We start from the raw sequence: 19434 nt of genomic DNA, 5'->3' as shown, positions 1-19434 counted from the left end.
TCTCTCAAAGGTCAACACAGGGGCCGGCCCAGTGGCGCAAGCGGTTAAGTGTGCATGCTCCGCTGTGGCGGCCCAGGGTACGCCAGTTCGGATCCCAGCCGCGCACCAGCGCACCGCTCGGCAAGCCATGCTGTGGCAGCAACCCATACAAAGTGGAGGAAGATGGGCACGGATGTTAGCCCTGGGTCAGTCTTCCTCAGCAAAAAAAGAGGAGGATTGGCAGATGTTAGCATAGGGCTGATCTTCCTCACAAAAAAAAAAAAAAGGTCAACACAAATGTTACTTTGGAAAATGTCAACACTCTGCTTCAGAGCAGCAGTTCTAGGCTCACTGTGGATGACCTGAAGCTCAAGTTAAGTTAGAAAACATGTAAAGGATTGATTGTCAAGAAAATATTTTTCCCTATTCACATTAATCAAATTTAACAATTATTACAATATTTACAATATCATTCTTTCATATTATTAAATACCCAAACATATAATGATCTTGTTTAAAACACTTAAATTACAATAAATAACAATCATAGGCTAGCTATCTGAAACCTCCTGGTTCTCTGAAATCAAACATGTAGCATATGACTCTCAAATCGTAGGTCAGAGACTCACTTTTATAGAACTTCAGGAGGTCCTCAGCACTGTACTTAAGAATGAGAGAATCTGGTTCCTTTCCTGGTCAAAGAGCAGAGGGCAGATTTTCATTCTTTTATGACTTTAATAATACTGTACCTACCATTTACTGAACATTGATGATGGGCTAGGCACTCTGCGAAGCACTTTTGCACACATTAACTCATTTAATCCTCACAATATTCCCATTTTAATGATGAGGAAACTTAGGTTTAGAGAAGAAATGTGCCCAAGGTGACAGCTAAAAGTGGCAGAGGAGCAATTTGAACCCAGGTCTTTACACTCCGGAGCTGTACTCTTTAACCTCCCCTCTGCAGGATGTTTTATTACCACTGGATGAGAGGAGTTTCCATTACTCTCTAAGTTGTGTTTGTTCCAGTGGAGTTTCCATTACTCTCTAAGTTGTGTTTGTTCTTCTAATTGTGCTTTGTTCAGATACCACAGTGAAGTTGCCCTTTACCAGAGTGTTGAGCTTGATAGCATTAGCCTGAGAAGTCTTGGACGAGTTGACTCTGAACAAGACTGACAGCGTTGCAAACGGAAAGCTGGATGGAGGAGCTGATTTACCTCAAAAAGAATCATGAAGAGTTAGGAATTGCATGAAACGTTAATCAAAAGTTTCAGTATGTCAGCACTTGTGAAGACGATGGTGGTGGATGTCATTATGAGATACTCAATTCGTAAAACACAGGTAAAATAACTGTAAAGTCAATGTCTGTTAGGTTTTTCACTCCTCTCTCCCTCTGCCTAGCCCTCTGGTCTCAGTGATGGCCCACAGGGGCCTGGGTCATGCGAGAGGGTCTTGCTAAACTTGATGCTTTCTAAGAGCGGCATCAATTGTAATGCACTGTGCTGGAAAGGACACTCAACCAGAAGCAGTATGAAAAATAAGGATGGACAATGCTGAGTGGTGGGAATATAGTATTTCTTACATTATTATTTGCATCTTTCTGAATCTTAATTCTTGGTGCTTTTTCATATTGTGTAAATGTCTCAAAATTTTAAGAAAGAACTCTGGACTAAGAGTCAAAGCCTTGGCTTCAGATTCATGCTTTGTGACTTTGATGAGTTGTTACTCTCTGAGTCTCAGTTTTTTGCTATTAAAGATAACAATGCCCCTTTCTCCACCTCCCAGCAAAACTTACCTCTCAAGGTGACGGTAAAGATCACCTCGATGATGATTTAATATAAGTGATGAATCACATATTAAAACACTTTGTAAAATATAAAAATATTATTATTTTATATTTCATTGGTCCTGAACATTTTTGTAGTAGGATTGCCAGATAAAATATAGGACACCCAGTTAAAGTGGAATTTCAGATAAACAATAAATAATATTTTAGTACAAATATATCCCAAATATTGCATGGGACATATTTATACCAAAAAAAGTATTCATTGTTTATCCGAAATTCAAATTTAATTGGGCATTCTGTATTTTTATTTGCTAAATCTAGTAATGTTATTTTTTAATCTCCTAGAAATTTTTTAAAACCTTGAAAATGATTTCTGAAATCTATGTTTCCAGTTTTATCTTTTTAATCTTGTTAAGTTATCATATTCCAGATGCAAAAACCAAGTAACCTGTGGCATTTTAAACTATTTTCTTTTGGATCAGGAAATGAAGGGTGACAATGATAAGGTGCCTCATGTTGAAGTTAATGTAGAAATCAAGATGGCCTGGAAGTGGACCTGCCTGCCCTGCTGAACTAGACGAGGGAGCAACATGACATCTTGGCAGAACAAAGCCACAGAAAGGATGAGGCCTCGTTTAACGAAAAGGTAAACATATTACCGCCAAAAAAATCGTCCAATATTAAACAGAGTTTGTGAAAGCTGGTACAAGGTGTTAATATTTTTATTCCACTCTAATACTTCAAAGTAAAGAACTGAATGGGCAAGTACTGGCTTCTGCTGACAAGACAAGTACCAACAGGAGTAAGACGGCTGAGCGGCCACAAACCCTCCCGACACTGGAATTAACGCTTTAGGCACAACAGTCTCTGGTAAGAATGTTACAGTGTGTTGTTTCCAAAGTTCACAGTTACATGACTGGTTACAGATTTCTCAAACCATTTTACTTCTCCACAGAATAATGTCTGCACTGGAAAAATGAAAAGCAACTCTATTTAAGGCTAAGCAACAGAGGAACAGTCAATTAGATAAGAGAGCAAGACACAATGTGAAGAGTAAATAAATTTAGAACAGTTTCTTTAAATTTACAAATTAAATTCTGTCTGGTAGTAGTTTAGATTATGTCATTCTGCTCTGTTTTTCTATATTGCAATTTTTAATGAATCATTTTTTCACTTTTATTTTCCATTCCTTCAGAAGCAATCTTTTGAATCTAGTTTGACAGAAACCGAAAGTAACTACTGTGCTCAACTTTCACGAATGCAAGAAATGATCAGCAATCTGGAGGTTCAAAAGTTCAACAAATCAGGACTCACGTAGATAGCCAGAACGGTGAATAGGAACAACTCCTGGGCGTGAAGATTTGAGTGGTAAATGGGATTGAAAAGCACCATAAACTAATGAGTGGATAGTCTAGGTAAGTGATACAATAAATCACCCACTAAAACTCTAGCCCCTCTATTAAATACCCAGTTCTTAAATTGATCGTGTATACTTACTCCAACCTAGAATATCAGGCCAAGTAGCAGTTGTCATAAAGTAATTGACCCACCCCAACCAAGTCAAATCCACTATCCTCAAAACATATCCACGTCACAAAGTGTTTGCAGAACATCTCCGAAAACAACATTTTAAAATCAGCTAAACAAAAAGGAATCTGCTTCAAATCTGCTTACCCTAAAAATTCCATTCAGTTCATTTATAAGTAAGAAACGTAAGCCTATCCGAAAACAGCCCTGCAATGATAAAAAGGTTCTGTCCTCACCACTGTAATTTACATTTCTGGGACAGTCTTTGAAACCACAAAGCGAAGTTTAATTAAATATTTGGCAGGGAAAAGTAGTGGTTAAGAGTGTAGGATCTAGAAAAGACAGATCTGGTATCAATTCTGGCTCAGCTACTAATTTATTAGCTGTATTACCCTGTGCACGATATACAACCACTCTAAGCTTCAGTTTCCTCCTCTGTTTAAAAGGGTCTAGTAAGAGTACCTGCCTTATAGAGTTGTTAAGTGGGTTGCATGAGAAAATGTACATCAAGCCCTTAACACAGTGCCTGGCAGAGATTAAGTGCTAAATAAATGTTAGTGATGAAAGGTGGTGAAAGTTCTTGTTAGTCTTAATATTCTTACCCTTAGAGTAACTTGATGTCTATCAGAGTAATGGACTGTTACAGTAGTTATCCCAACATAGGTTGTGGGGTCCTCATCCTTGGATAGTTAGTTTAAAAAAAAAAAAAAAAGCAATTCTACCAGATCATATTTAGATTGTAACATTTATATTCTAGATACATCTCACAGTTCTGTAAATATCCACTGACTTATATGTAAGCTTTAGGACTAGAAAATTCTAACCTCAGCCCCACATTTTAACCAAAATAATCTATATGGGAAATATTTTGTGAAAGACACCAAAAAAAGTTTGATAGCTTTTGAATTATGGAAATTGGAAAATCCCAAAGCAACAGAACCCCTTCATATCATAGTTTACTATTGAATTAATTCAGATATATACCATGTGTTCAAGACATAGAGTAAAAACCTGATAAAAAGCAGTTAATCTCCAGAAAGGGTGTTAGCTCCCTCTGGAAAAGCCAGTATTATGAAAGGATTAGCACCACAATTATGCATGGTGGCTAATTGCTCTGATTTGTTATTTTAATGACTGGTCTGGAGCTGAGGACAATCCTGCCAAAGAGTTGGGAATCTGCAGAAACCCAAGCAGGAGGGACCCTCAAAAAGTTAGGGCACAGTCCAGCCTGGGTACAGACAAGACCTACAAGTCTGACCTCATCAAGAGCAGGAACTCTTGCCCCAAATTAATTCTTTTTCTTTTCAAATTAGTATATTTTTTCCATCACAAAAGTAATGATAAGGATGGCTTGTCCAGTTGGAGAGAGAAAATAAAATCACTTATGTTCTTGTTACTTTTCTAAATCACAAGACTGAAAAATATAATTCCGGGTCACTTCAGGAGAGGTTTTTCTTCTTTTTTGGTGAGGAAGATTCTCTCTGAGCTAACATCTGTTGCCAATCTTCCTCTTTTTTTTTTTGCTTGAGGAAGATGCACCCTGAGCTAACACCCGTGCCAATCTTCCTCTATTTTGTATATGGGTCGCCGCCTGAGATTCGAACCCGCAAACCCAGGCCGCAGAAGTGGAGCGTGCCAGACTTAACCACTACACCATGGGGCCAGACTCCTGGAGAGTTTTAAGAGTTACTCATTGTGTTAAAGCAAAAGCTATGAAGACATACCTGTGTTCAAATCCCAGCTGAGCTCCTTTACTGAATAATTTTGGGCAAGCTACTTCATTTTTTAGTTAAAAGCTACCTCATACAGTTGCTGTCAGGATTTGACGAGACAAAAATTCAGGTCGAGTGCTTAGCATAGGCCTTGGAACATAGAAAAGTTATAAGCTCCAGAAACTAATTATCTGAGAATTAACTTTGCAAATCTTACTTGCATATTTATTTAATAGGTTTAATCCAAGAAATTAAAAGTTCTTTGGGTGTTATCAATCTTCAGCCTCGTGAAGGGGGCCCACAGAATGGTTATGGTAAATTTTCTCCATCGCTGTTGTGTGTTACATTTAAATAATTATTTAAGTCTATTCCTTACCATTCCCACCACTGAAAAAAAGGTGATTAGAACAAAGAACTATTCTCAATTTGTTATGAAACTGACAAGTTGTTTGATTTTTTAAAATCAGGTACTTAAAAAAATCTCTAAATAGTAAAATTAAGAGCTTAACTTCCTAAGATTTTTCTGTTAAATTTAAGCACATTACATACATTCACTTAAAATCACTGGAGTGGGGGATTACTGCTTTCGTTTCATTTCACCTCAACCTCTGTGTGTACCATTTTTAATCCAAAAGTTTCTCTATTCTTCTTAGATCTGCCCAGACTCCCTAAGTAAAAATTAACAAGACTTGGTAATAAAGTTATTCTCTCATTACTAGCCATCTTTGAGATGACCAATTCTGATAAACAACCACAACTGGACCTAAAGGAATTTTCTTGAATTTATGAATGGGAGAAAAAAACAGCCACTGAATTTTTGACAATGTCCAGTTTAAAAATCTTAAAGTTGGAGTCTGTAGAGGTTGGTTGGTTGGTTTGGTACTTTCAGCTTCACTACTTTTTTGAAAACTAAAAGGGATACTATGTTTCTACTTTCTGTTCTATGTCAGTAAATTCTCCTCCTAATGCAGGTAATTCATAGCAAGCAATTGTGTTTCACAAAATGAAGTTAACTTGATCAAAAGAAAGAAACCTGTGACATGCTAATGAAACTTGAAAGCTAAGTCACGTTACATTTAATCTTTAAATTACACCACATGCATGGGCTGGTTAACCAGAAAACCAACTAAAATAATCAATTCTCCTAATTTAAAAAAATGAAATTTTAGAAGTACAGATATATTTTAGCAGTTTACTAGTATCAAGATCATCTCAACAGATCCAAGACCAAAAAAGGGACCTTTAATGAACAGGAAAAGGTGAGTGCCAAAATGTTTTCTTTCTTTCTTTTTTTTTTTTTGTGAGGAAGATCAGCCCTCTGCTAACATCTGCCAATCCTCTTCTTTTTTTGCTGAGGAAGACTGGCCCTGGGCTAACCTCCATGCTCATCTTCCTCCACTTTATATGGGACGCCGCCACAGCATGGGTTGCCAAGCGGTGCGTCGGTGCGCGCCCGGGATCCGAACTGGCGAACCCCGGGCCACTGCTGCGGAGCACATGCACTTAACCACTTGCGCCACCGGGCCAGCCCCAAAATGTTTTTTTAATATATATAAAGTATATATACATATATTCTAAGATATATATCTTTATACATTTTAAGATATCTTAAAATTCCTGTACAAAATCTTGGATTTCTTATGATTCTTACACAACATTCTCACATCTAGAAGTATTAATTTGTTTTAAAGCAAAATTAAATTAGTTGTCTTCAACAAGCCTATATTTAAATTTTGAACTTGCACCATTGCCAAAACATATGGAAGAAGAGTTTAGAGAACACAATAAAAGCAAAGAAAAGAAAGTGGAAGAAGGCACTGAGGTGACATGAAAACATTCGGAGAACAAGAAGTAGCTACCAGGTCCAGCAAGAGTATCAGGCACCCTCCCTTATCTAAAGGAACTTAAATGTCTTATCTCATTGGGAACAATGATAATATAGCACTTTATAAAATACTAGGTTGTACACACAGGAAATGAAAATAAAGACACAGTCATGATTAGACTAATGGTGAGAAACCTCATGAAGGAGATGGCATTTCAGCCAGAGCTGGGAGTTGAGGTAGAATGATTTGAATAAGCAACAAAGTGGAAGAAGGACATTCTGAACCAAGAGCAACAAACAAAGGCCTTCAAATGGAATAAAGTATAGTGTCTTGGCCAAGATTATAAAGAAAAGATTACTTATAATTAAAGGATTTTTTTTAATGAAATGTTAACATATTTTTTCATTGGGTCATGGATTATTATTATTCTTATACATATTTTAATATTTACTATTATTATTATCCATATTTTACAGGGTAGTAAAATGAGACACAGAAAGGCTGAGTGTCTTGCCCAAGGCCACATAATTACTTTATGAGGAGAATGCAGCACTCCTTCCACTCCGCCAGCCTTACCCAGTGCAGGGAGCATAAGGTTGGACAGAGAGAGTAGGGGAAGGTTATTCAAAAGACTCAATGCATCCACAAGAGAAATCCATTGTAGGTGCTTGAGTATGTCGATGAAGCGATGACACTACTTTTTCATGAACATTAATCTTTCAGCAGTAAATAGAACAGATCTTAAGAAACATAGCACTGAGCCAAGAAAACCACTTCAGAAGCTGGTGATGTAATCCATGAGAGAAGTGGTGAAAGCCTGGGTTAGGGAAGTTGCAGTGGGACTAGACAAAAAGAAACAAATACGTCAGACATGAGAAAAGAAACAGTGACAAAATTGGTGACTTGGTAGATGTAGGAGATAAAGAAAAAAGTTAAAAATGAAAGCAAATATCATTCATAGAAAAACAGATGGCATGGTTTACCACAAAGTTATCAATAAAACACCTTTCCCCTTCCCTACTCTCCCGCCCAGCCATTTTCTCCTCACGTGCCATTTTCCATCTTCTAACCCTATCCTTTCACTCACTCACATTTTGCTGGCCTGCTGTGGGTTAGACAGTGGGTAAGGTTCTGAGAAACGGAGATCACAGTAATAGTACTAACAACAACAAGAAAAATTTATTAAGCACTTATTCTATATATGCCAGGCACTGTTCTAAATGCTTTGTATATATTAACTCATTTAACTCCCACTACAACTCTATAGAGTAAGCAAAATTATTATTACTACTTTAGAGATAAGGAAATTGAGACAAAGCCACACAGCAAGTAGAGGGCCTGGAACTGTAACACAAGCAGTCTGACTCCAGAGCCCAACCACTTAACCACTCTGCTACACTACACTGAAAAGCCTTCATGTAGTTTCAGTATTTTTGTGACTTCCATCACAGTGCACTCCCAGAAGTTTTAGCAAATTTGTGTAATATGGCAGTCTCTGCGGATTTCAGAGTCCTGAATTTTAGAAGTTTGCCCATGAGAAGATATTGGGCAATATCTTAGTTGTCCTAATTACTCAGCTAACTGGGAGGAGAGTACCAAATCCATCAAACAATGGTACAACTTTCTACTCAGCTTTGACTCCATGGGTTGTAATCACAAAGGCACATTCAGCAATTTACACAAAGCCACAGAACGTTCATGCAAAAAATGTCTAATTCTCAAACTTTATGTGACAAACAATAGAAAATTCTAAACATTCAGCTCATCAACCTTGCTATCTTGAGACATAACCTGCATTACCAGATTCACTTTTCTGCAACTACCTAAATTATTCATTATATTTCACTTACTTAGAGAAAGAAACTTGCAAATAGAATTTTCAACTAGAAACTTCAAAAAAGAATTTTACTTGAAGCAAAATAAGGAAGAAATAGGAAACATCCAAATCCCAACAGTGAGATAAGTCAAGTTGATAACAAAGCTGAATCAACAACATGCTTCCAGAGCCAAATTAACCCCATGAAAAAATAGCACCTATACCCATCCTAACCATGACCCTAAATCCAGAAGAAATTAACGAGGAAACTGACAAACTGGACTACATGAAAATAAAATACCATAAGCACAGTCACCAATTCCAATATTGAGTATACACTGGATTGCCATACCACAATTTTACTACACCTGCCCTCCAGAAGGATGCCATAAGTTCCTAATTGTCAAATCAACAGTCTTTCTTCAATCTCCTTTCTCCTTGACTTCTCTCTGGAGAGCACCAGACCTTATCTGGGCTCTCTCCTTCCTTAGCTTCCATGATCCTTCTTCCCCCTACCCCAGTCCCAGGTGCCCTCCTTCTCAGTATTATTTGCTAGCTCTTCTTCCCAGCCCCTAAAGTGGCTGTCGCCAAAAGTTCAGGCTTAGATCTTCTGCTCATTTCTTTCTAAATTCCTTCACTTAGGAATCCTAACTATCCTGAAGTCTGCTGCTCTAATCTCTCTCCAGAACTGTAGTCCTATGACTCTAACTGCCGAAAGACAGTTTTACATGAATATCCTGGTCTTACTCCAAATTCACATCTTAAACCAAACTAATCTTCTCTTCAAAACTTGACTTCACTATTCTTTGATTGTGTCCTCACACATCTCACACACATGCATGCGGGCACGCACACACACACGCACACACTCACATCAGACTGTTAGAACTCCTCTCTGTATTCCTCAACACCTTGTCCATGCTTCAAATGTAGCCCAGATTACCCTATACGGTATTATAATCTCTGATTCATGGGTATGTTTATTTGCCTTTCCAAGTAGATTGTAAACTCCTTAAGAGGCAGGAATTATATCTTAGTCATCTATGTATCCCCAGGAAATATTGCAAGTGCTCAACAAGATCTGTTAAGAGAAATTAATAAATATGGATGATCTGTTCCAGCCAAACTGGTCCATTTAGTCTCCACCTGATTGGCATTTTCACAGTCCCCCCTTCCCAGAACAGTTCTCTCTCTGCTGCTGCACACATGGAAAAATCCTACTCATCCTTCACAAGACTCAGCTTAAATTCCACCTGCACCATGAAACTTTCTCAGGTGACCCCATTCCAACAAGACTCCTTGCTCATCAGTCTTACAGCGGTAGTTCAGTGTCATGAAAACACCATCATCTTTGAAGCTCATAGGACTGATTCAAAACCAGGCTCTAGCATAAACCAGCTGTGTTACTCTGGGAAAATTCCTAAAGTTTAATTTTTTTCAGCTATAAAATGAGGTAAATAATACCTATCACAAAGAATTTGGGGGAAGATTATAGGAGAGTAAACCATCTAGAACATAGCAGATGTTCAGTAAATGTTCACCCCACTTCCCTCCCATTTCATGTACCATTTACATAGCACTTAAGTTGACAGTGTATGTTATGAATCCTCAATTAGATTGTAACAACTGGTAAGATCCTGAAGGACAGGAGCTGAATCTTGCTTATCTTTCTAAGAACCTATCAATGTGCCTTACATAGAGACACAATAAAAATTGAAAACAAAGAAATTATAGTTACAGTGGATTATGGCAATCAAGTGTAAATGGTGCAAGGACCAGAACTGACAATTGTAAATTTTCATCCAATTCAGCTGTAGAATTATTACATGGCCCCTCTGATGCCAAAGGCTGATTTCAACAAATGACAATGCAAATAAAAACAAATCAACTTCTAGAGTATACAAGTTAATGAGTAATCTTTAATAATAACATTAAAAGTAGCTTAAATGAAATGTGACAATCATATTAGAAGAGTCTCTATACACGTATTTGTTCCCTTGCACCTTTATGCAAAGGTTTCCTTTCATATATTCTTTGCTTTTATATGATTGTAATAGATCTCTTCATACCACTTGTTAACTAACTGAAACTAGAATGAGATTTTTATATTTTCCCAGCAGGGGAAAAAATTAAAGGCTAATACTAAAGCAAAACCTGTAAGATCAAGATCCAAAATTTGTGATAATTACAGGTAGAATCTATCAAAATCTTTCTTTAATTAAAACGTTTTCTTTCCAAATTGCTTTCATTAATATCAAGGCTTCAACACGCTCTCTGAACTTACTAGAATCTTTTTTTTTCCTATACTGATTTATCATAGCCTTTCTTTACTGTATGTTATCTTCATTAAGGATCAATTCCCATGGTTGGGTTTCATTTTTCTTTTAACTACCGCCCCAGTTGCATGTGCTAACAGGTTGGAGGAGCTGTGATTTGTTGGGTAGTAACCTCCACTCTAACAATCAACTCTTCGTTAATGTTCCTAACAACATTCCCTTTCCCTACAGAAACTCATTCTATAGTGCTCACACACTGGAATGTGCAGCTACAAATTGATTTTAAAAGCAATTACTAATAGAAGAGTATGTGCCAGATACCCTTCCAATATCTTCATGCTTCCAAGTACTTCTTGTTTTTTTGTCTTTTCCCATGTGGAGAAGTTTATGATAAGAAATACAGGCAGTCCGTTCTATCAGACCAAATCCACCGGAACAGAGAATATAAATACATTGGTATAGTAAGAAAAAGCGAAAAGCCAGGCATCAAAAGACCAAGTTTCTAATCTCAGTTCAACACCTATTATACATCTTCAGGCAAAATCATAAGCTCTCTCAGCTTCCACTTCCTCTTCTATAAACTACAGATAATAACCACCATCCCTATCTCAGCAGCTTCTTTCAGAGATTATAAAATCACAGCATCACAAACAGCACTGTATAATTATAAAATACATGTGAATACATATGTATAAATATAGATGTGAATGTATTTTTGAACAATAGCAATGTCATAGCCTATAGGGTAAATGTAAAATAATTTTATGCCAAGTATTAAAGTCCCAATTAAACACTTCACTAGACAAACTGTTATACTAAATTCTATATCCAAGTATATCACAGTATATCCAAGGAAATTTTTTTCGAGAAACAGAATCTAGCTTGGAAACATATATTCACAGTCCAGTTCATAATTTTTGGAGCAAGTATTCTCTAATCTGGATTTATATTCTTGCAAGCAAATTTTTACTCATAATCATAACATATTTAAATTCTCACTTTTCAATCAAACTTAATATAAGAAACTACTGGAGGTTAGTTCTTCATATCTTGTGCTAAGAATTTCTGCACCATGGTCTTCACATAAGCCTTAAGGACGATGAATTTAAAAGCAAAAAAAAAAACAGGATAACTTTGTGATTTTAGATTTTTTTCTGTTAAAAATAATAGCACCATTAAATTAGAAGATTCCTAAATCATTACTCACTTTCAATTTCCTAGGCAAAATATCAATATACTTTCATTCTCCAAATAAATTAAAAGATTCGCTATAAACATACACACATATATTTCCTAAATTGTGCTCTTACTGCTTTAACTTTTTATTTGTGAGAAATTTTGAACACTAGTTAAATTGTTTAGCATATATTTTTTATTTTCTTTATGGTTGCTTACAGTTTTGTACAAAATCCTTTTTATTGCATGATTCTGGCAGACTTTATGCTAATTGTTGTTCCAATTAATTAAAACTGCTTAAAATACAAAATTTTTAAATTAAAATCTTATCTTAATTATAATTTTGTAGCTAAAGTTCTTTTTCCAAACTTTGCAAACATTCCGTGCAACCTAAATAGTGCTGAGAAAAAACTGGATTTTAAGAGTTGCTCAATGCTCTTCAAAAGGTGGAAAAACATAATGAAACATACGCTCATCCGAACTACACCCATTCTCAATTTCAACATAGCAAGCCTCCTGTTTGTTCTTAGGGCAAATTTAAAACCATACATATTGGAATTGGTTATTACTGAAGATAATTTATGCAATCATAAGCCAAAGATGCTAAACTAGCAAAAAGAAAACCATGCAAGTAAGCAAACTCTAACACACATGGGGCACACCCTGTCACTATATAAAAGCTTGTCACTGTCCTTGGTAGCAGGCACTCCCTGGGCTAAACAGCATCACCATGTCTATTCGACACAGCTCTAGCAAGCAGTACTCTTCCTCCCGCAGTGGAGGAGGAGGTGGAGGAGGATCATCCATCAAAATCTCTAGCAGCAGAGGCTCCTCTGGTGGAGGATTTTGCTCAGGGGGGTTCAGTGGTGGCTCTTTTAGCCGTGGGAGCTCTAGTGGAGGCTACCTTGTGGGCTCCTCAGGTGGCTATGGAGGAGGATTAGGAGGAGGTTTTGGTGGAGGTAGCTGTGGTGGAATCTATGGAACCAGCAGCTTTGGTGGGGGCTATGGAGGAGGCAGCTTCGGAGGAGGCAGCTTCGGAGGAGGCAGCTTTGGTGGGGGCAGCTTTGGCGGAGGCAGCTTTGGAGGAGGCTTCGGTGGTGGATTTGGAGGAGATGGCGGTCTTCTCTCCGGAAATGAAAAAGTAACCATGCAGAATCTGAATGACCGCCTGGCTTCCTACTTGGACAAAGTTAGGGCTCTGGAAGAATCAAACTATGAGCTGGAACGCAAAATCAAGGAGTGGTATGAAAAGCATGGCAACGCAGGCCAGCAAAGGCCTCGTGACTACAGCAAATACTTCCAAATCATTGAAGATCTTAAAAATCAGGTAAGGGGCATTTTAAAAATCCAACTTTAAGCCTATTTCTTATCCATGTAATTCAGGCAGATGACTCTTAAATTAAGCACAATATAGGTGTTCACTGTTTGCCTATTTTACTTTTTTGCTTCCAAAAATAATCCTGTCTCATCAAAGACAAACATTTGTGCGGGTATGGTCATTGCAATCTTCATCCATCATGTGTGTTATTTGTCTTATAGGATGGCAGAATACTGAGAATTTTTTAGGTTTTAATGAGTGAATAATGAATCCATAGTTAAAATACAGTAGATATTTACAAATATAGTAACTAAAAGAATTATCAAATGAATCAGAACAAAATTTATTCAGATTGATAACAAAAAAAATACTCATTGCAAGAAACATGAATTCTCTAGTATGGAAATGGGATGCTGCTTGCCGCTACGGAATTCATGAATAGCACCTACTGTGTCCTAGTTCAGAGTGTATTCATTCAGAATATACAAGTTAAACCAAATACAGGTATGAGTCAGTCAAAAGTTGGCTGAAATACATGGAAATCACAAAGTATAAAAGAGGGGGATACACTTGCAGGAACACATCTATATAATTCCAGTTAGTTTTCAGATAGGGATGACATGGAAATAAAAGAGTACAGAAACTTCAAGAGAACAAATGACTCAAGTATATGGGTAAGCCTGCAATATTTCATGTTTAAAATAAAAAACTCCCCCAAGATTTTGTAAGAGAACAATATAAAAATGCGGTTCGTCTATGTATGCCTCTATAAAAGCCATACCTGTATCTAATTTCTTTGCCTCTCTCTCCAGATTGTCCATCTAACAAATGATAATGCCAATGTGGTGCTCCAGATTGACAATGCCAGGCTGGCAGCCGATGACTTCAGGCTGAAGTAAGCTAAGTGAATGTGATAGAATACTGTCACAACAAACACAGAAGTTGTTCTTAACAATGACTTTGTATGCCCACAACAGCATTTATATTTTCATGAATTCATTCAAAGTTAAACAATATTGGAATTGTCAGAGAAATTTTCAATTTCAATATTAACTTTCTGGCAATATTAAAAAAAAGAAAATGCATTTTAAAGTAACTGCTAAGCTTCTTTGCTTTAAACCACTAATATCCCTACGTGAAATTGTATATGATAAATGTTGCCATGATGCGAAATCAACTCTATATTTGCTTTTTAAACAGCCTCTGCCTGGGTACACCTCCATTATATAAGCTATATCCAGTATTTGTATCATGCTTGTTTCAGGTATGAGAATGAGCTGGCCCTGCGCCAGAGCGTGGAGGCTGACATCAATGGCCTGCGCAGGGTGTTGGACGAGCTGACCCTGACCAAGGCTGACCTGGAGATGCAGCTTGAGAGCCTGACTGAAGAGCTAGCCTACCTGAAGAAGAACCACGAAGAGGTGATGCAAAAAGTTATACTTCCCCTAGCCAAAAAAAAAATGGCTCATTGTAATCACAGTGTAGTTATTAAATTTTTCTGTTCCTCAAACAGGCAATAAGAGACCTTCAAAATGTGTCCACTGGTGATGTGAATGTGGAAATGAATGCTGCCCCAGGTATTGATCTGACTGAACGTCTGAATAACATGAGAAATCAGTATGAACAACTTGCTGAACAAAATCGCAAAGACGCTGAAGCCTGGTTCAATGAAAAGGTAATTCATTTTCGTTCGTAGTGAAGCCAATGGAGGTTTGGTTATCATTTCAGATTTTTCTCATCTTTTCCCCTGTTTTTAATACTTTAGAGCAAGGAACTGACTACACAAATCAATAGTAACATTGAACAAATGTCCAGCCATAAATCTGAGATTACCGAATTGAGACGCACTATTCAAGCTCTGGAGATTGAACTACAGTCCCAATTAGCCCTGGTATGTTAATAACTCTCTCGTGAAATGACTTCAACTTTATCCTACAAAGTTTCATGCTCACATGAGAATGTTCAACACAACACAAGAGAAAGTGCAGGGTTGGGGTAAGAAAGTAGAAATAAAATTGGAATTCTTTGTTAATGGGTGAAAAGCATTATTGGTATTGATCTAAAAGTGTTGAAATTGAAATGTTCCCATTAAAGAAAAAACAAATTTTATTCATTTTCTTTACTCTTCTATATGATGTCTTATTAAATTATTTAAAAAGTTCACTGTACTCAACTGAACAATGAGGTCGTTAAGCCACAATATATTCTCTCCTCTTTGCAGAAACAATCCTTGGAAGCCTCCTTGGCAGAAACAGAAGGTCGCTACTGTGTGCAGCTCTCAGAGATTCAGGCCCAGATCTCCTCTCTGGAGGAACAACTACAACAGATTCGAGCTGAAACCGAGTGCCAGAATGCTGAGTACCAACAACTCCTGGATATTAAGATCAGACTGGAGAATGAAATTCAAACCTACCGCAGCCTGCTAGAAGGAGAGGGAAGGTAAATTACAAAACTTTTTAAATTATCCCAATTGCTTTTATTCCACATTCCAAACTGCAAGTCTTTTCCAAAACCCAAGGAAGTGCCAGAGGATGGGAGTAAGTGGGAAGAAAACAGGAGGCAGAGTACGGAAAAAGGCCTACACAATCACAGTCTCAACTTCCCATGAATTTGGCCCAAGGATGATTCTTAAGGTTGCGCATACTATATAAAATTGTTTTTAAAGAATGGGTTTTAAAACACATAAGTGGCAGGGCTGTTTTTTCTCAAAACAATGTTTTGCTTATTTTCTAAAGTAACAATAATCGAGGAAGCGGCCCCCCGTCTTCCACCGTTAGCGTTAACCGAATATGACACTTACTCCCTGTAGCGGAGGCTTCTACGGCGGCGGGCGCGGCGGCGGAAGTTCCGGCGGCGGCTATGGCGGCAGTTCCGGAGTCGTCTACAGCAGCAGTTCCGGCGGCGGCAGCTCCGGCGGCGGCGGTCTCGGCGTAGGTCTCGGCGCCAGCTCCGGCGGCGGCGGTAGTTCCGGCGGCGGCTACGGCGGCGGCAGTTCCAGCGGAGGCCACAAGTCCTCATCTTCCGGGTCCACTGGAGAGTCCGCATCTAAGGGGCAAAGGTCAGCAGAAACAAGCTGGGGTAATCAGAATTAGTTTTAACTTTCTGTGATGATTTTGTTGCTTTTTAAGCTCTAAAGCTGTTTAAAAAATTAATATCTTAGTGAGGGTTCCCACTTGCATTTTTTTAACAAACTCTGCTCTTGACACAATCGTAAAGGAAAAATGGCATGGTCGAAAATGCTATAGCTTAAACATTGCTCGGATTTTTTTTTTTTTAGGCAACTTAAAAATGTTGAATTCTCTTTTCTTCAGTTTAGCGTGTTTTTCTTTTAGGAATTTGCTTGTTAATTAGTAAGGACCCCCCCCCCCAATTGCTTGGTTTAAATTCTCATTTTCTTTTATGATTCGCATACAGATACTAACAAAACCAGAGTAATCAAGACAATTATTGAAGAGGTGGCACCTGACGGTAGAGTCGTTTCATCTATGGTTGAATCAGAAACCAAGAGACACTACTATTAAGCCACATCAAGAGGACGGAGTCTCCCTTCACACAGGCCATTATGTACAGATGCATGAAAAACAAAATCTCCAGGAAAACACTTCAATCTTAATGGTCTGTGGAAATAGGTTCACTTCTTGAAAATAAGGTGTCTAAAAGGTGTTTTGTGGTTTCTATATTTCTTCTTTTCACTTTGTCAGAAAGTGTTCTTTAATGGGAAAAAAAAACTTTCTATTCTGATTTACTAATGAATTTCAATAAACTTTCTTACTGATGCAAACTATCCAATTTGGTCAGAATTGTCTTTATTTAAATTAGATATATTTTTAACCTTAAATATTAGTATATTATAGCATTTGAGGATTGGTTTATCTAGAAATTCTGAAGACAGAATTATTATCATTATGATTTCTCTGAGTAAAACGTTTTAATCTTGTGGGTGTGTTGGACCAATGTCAGTAATCTCACTGAGTAAAAAACCCGTGAGATCCCAATCTTACTCTTTCTTAAAGATGCACAATATGTGGAAAGTTCCTAGTTTTTTGGCTTTGAATTATTTTGATCCTGGAAATTCTGAAATATCTCAAATAAGACCCCCAAAATAAAGTTAATTGGAAATTTCACATTTTCTGATTACTTGACTTCTTACATTTACCTGCCCTTATTTTCTCCCCATTACTATATTATTTCTGCCCATATCGCCCCAACAAAATTATTTGGTGTTTATCAGGTGAACAGGAGAAACGCTGTCAGGACATGGTGATGTCAATCTGACCAAAAGGACACCTCTAGGTCCCTACTCACTAACCCTGACCAGTGATCGGTACTAAAGACCTGGAACTTGTAGGATCAACCCAGTCATATGCTTCAGCCAATAAGAACCCAACTGACATTGCTTAGTACTCTGCTAGTATATGGAGTAAATAAGGGCTAGAGTTATTCTATGCTCCTAAGACTACCTGGGTTCCCTGCTTGGTTCCTGGATTACCCATGTTCACCAAGTAGCAGCCTTCCTCAGTATCCTTCCTGATTTGAGCTCCTGTTTTCCCCAGGACCTGAGCCCTCGTCCCCAGGCCATTTTGTTTGGACTCCTACTGGGTAAACTCTACCCTCTGCACCCCACATTGATGACTGAATCCCTATTTAAATGTGAATGTACTTCCCTATAGTCAAGCCTCCATGACATACCTGGCACCAAATAGTACCATAGTTCGGAGACTCTCCACTTTGGTTCGCATGTCTTTTTATATGTGTACCAGCCACCCTTCTTGGGGGCGAGTCTTCTGAGGTTCACTGTTGAAGTCCTAACATGCCACATTGTAAAGCCCTGAAAGAGATGTTGCGGGTAAGGACGCTTTGAGCTCCTATTGTGTATATACTGACGGCTCTTTAAAAGCACTGTCTTTCAAAATATTTATTATCTAATAAAGATAACCATGTCACTGGGACCTAGGATATTGTTCATAATCTTAGATAGCCATTCTCTTTATTCTGAAGAAATAACTGTTTTCATATTCAATGACAATAATTTGAGACAAATACAAATATGTTATTATGAGATAGTTGTTTGTTATTAAGCTTTGTCTCTTCTCCTACCCACCCCTCCCCCCTCCAAGCCAGGATCTCAGCTGATCAGAGTTCTTTATTTGGTTGTGCAGTGACCCAAACCTTCATTCCTGAAAGGTGAATCATGGTGGTCCTATCTGCTTACCTTTTCCAATATCTCCTTAAACCATTATTTATATTAAATTCTCTCTGATAAAGAACTACTTTCCTGACAGATGTTAACTAAACTGATTGTGGTAATCATTTTTCACTATATGTCAAGATATTATGCTGTACAACTTAAACTTATACAGTGCTGTATGTCAATTACATCTCAATAAAATGGGAAAAAACTACTTTCTTGGCTGGACTCTGACACTACAATTTAATAAAGACTGTCTAAACAAACAATTGGATTTTAACAAGGACATTGGGTATTTATCATGAAAAAATTCTTAACTCTACAGGTCACTGTTTTTACTACATAGATTTATCATGTAGCTATTAATCAAAAAAATCCTGTACACATTCTTACAGATTCTAAAGTTCTTTCAGAGTCTTGCTGTTTAAGCAAGATAGTGTCCAATGAGACTAGCAGAGTCAGTTTTGGCGTTCATGTGGAATCATACTAAACAGCAAAAGCTTGTTTCTCCAAAGACTTTGCTTTATGCTACTATAGGCCTTAAGGCTTTGCAACCTGACCTGGATGTCTATTATGGCTTGATATTTTGCTTGCGAATGGAGAAGTAACTTTGTTACGCTCAGCTCTATAGGGGAAATTGCTTGAGTAAGTTTAACTAAATAAAGTCCATCCAGTATTTCCCATCTAGATTGCATGTTGAGAGTGGGAGTTAGGGAAAGAGCTCATTTGTGGTTATAAGCATGCATTTGAAAGTCAGTGATTCATGGACTTCCTATCCTAGCACTGGCATTTACAGATCATGTAACTTTTGGACAAGTTACTTCAAC

General features: G+C 37.6%; 1 protein-coding gene across 1 annotated transcript; it reads left to right on the top strand.

The window, feature by feature from the left end:
- The first annotated feature begins 12831 nt into the window (after nucleotides 1–12831).
- KRT10 (keratin 10) lies at nucleotides 12832–17203 on the top strand. Its single transcript, XM_058562040.1, has 8 exons — nucleotides 12832–13428; nucleotides 14232–14314; nucleotides 14684–14840; nucleotides 14933–15094; nucleotides 15185–15310; nucleotides 15641–15858; nucleotides 16229–16497; nucleotides 16834–17203. The coding sequence occupies exons 1-8, from the start codon at nucleotides 12832–12834 to the stop codon at nucleotides 16938–16940; spliced, it is 1719 nt and encodes a 572-aa protein (XP_058418023.1). The 3' UTR covers nucleotides 16941–17203.
- The last annotated feature ends 2231 nt before the right edge of the window (nucleotides 17204–19434 follow it).

This window comes from Diceros bicornis, chromosome 18, assembly GCF_020826845.1.
Source record: "Diceros bicornis minor isolate mBicDic1 chromosome 18, mDicBic1.mat.cur, whole genome shotgun sequence".
NCBI classification, from domain to species: domain Eukaryota; kingdom Metazoa; phylum Chordata; class Mammalia; order Perissodactyla; family Rhinocerotidae; genus Diceros; species Diceros bicornis.
This window is presented reverse-complemented; position numbering and strand designations above follow the sequence as displayed.

Coding starts and splice junctions, on each gene's coding strand:
- KRT10 (XM_058562040.1), top strand. CDS start 12,832: ATGTCTATTCGACACAGCTCTAGCAAGCAGTACTCTTCCTCCCGCAGT. Junction 13,429..14,231: donor TTGAAGATCTTAAAAATCAG/GTAAGGGGCATT, acceptor CTCTCTCTCCAG/ATTGTCCATCTAACAAATGA. Junction 15,859..16,228: donor CTGCTAGAAGGAGAGGGAAG/GTAAATTACAAA, acceptor TACTCCCTGTAG/CGGAGGCTTCTACGGCGGCG.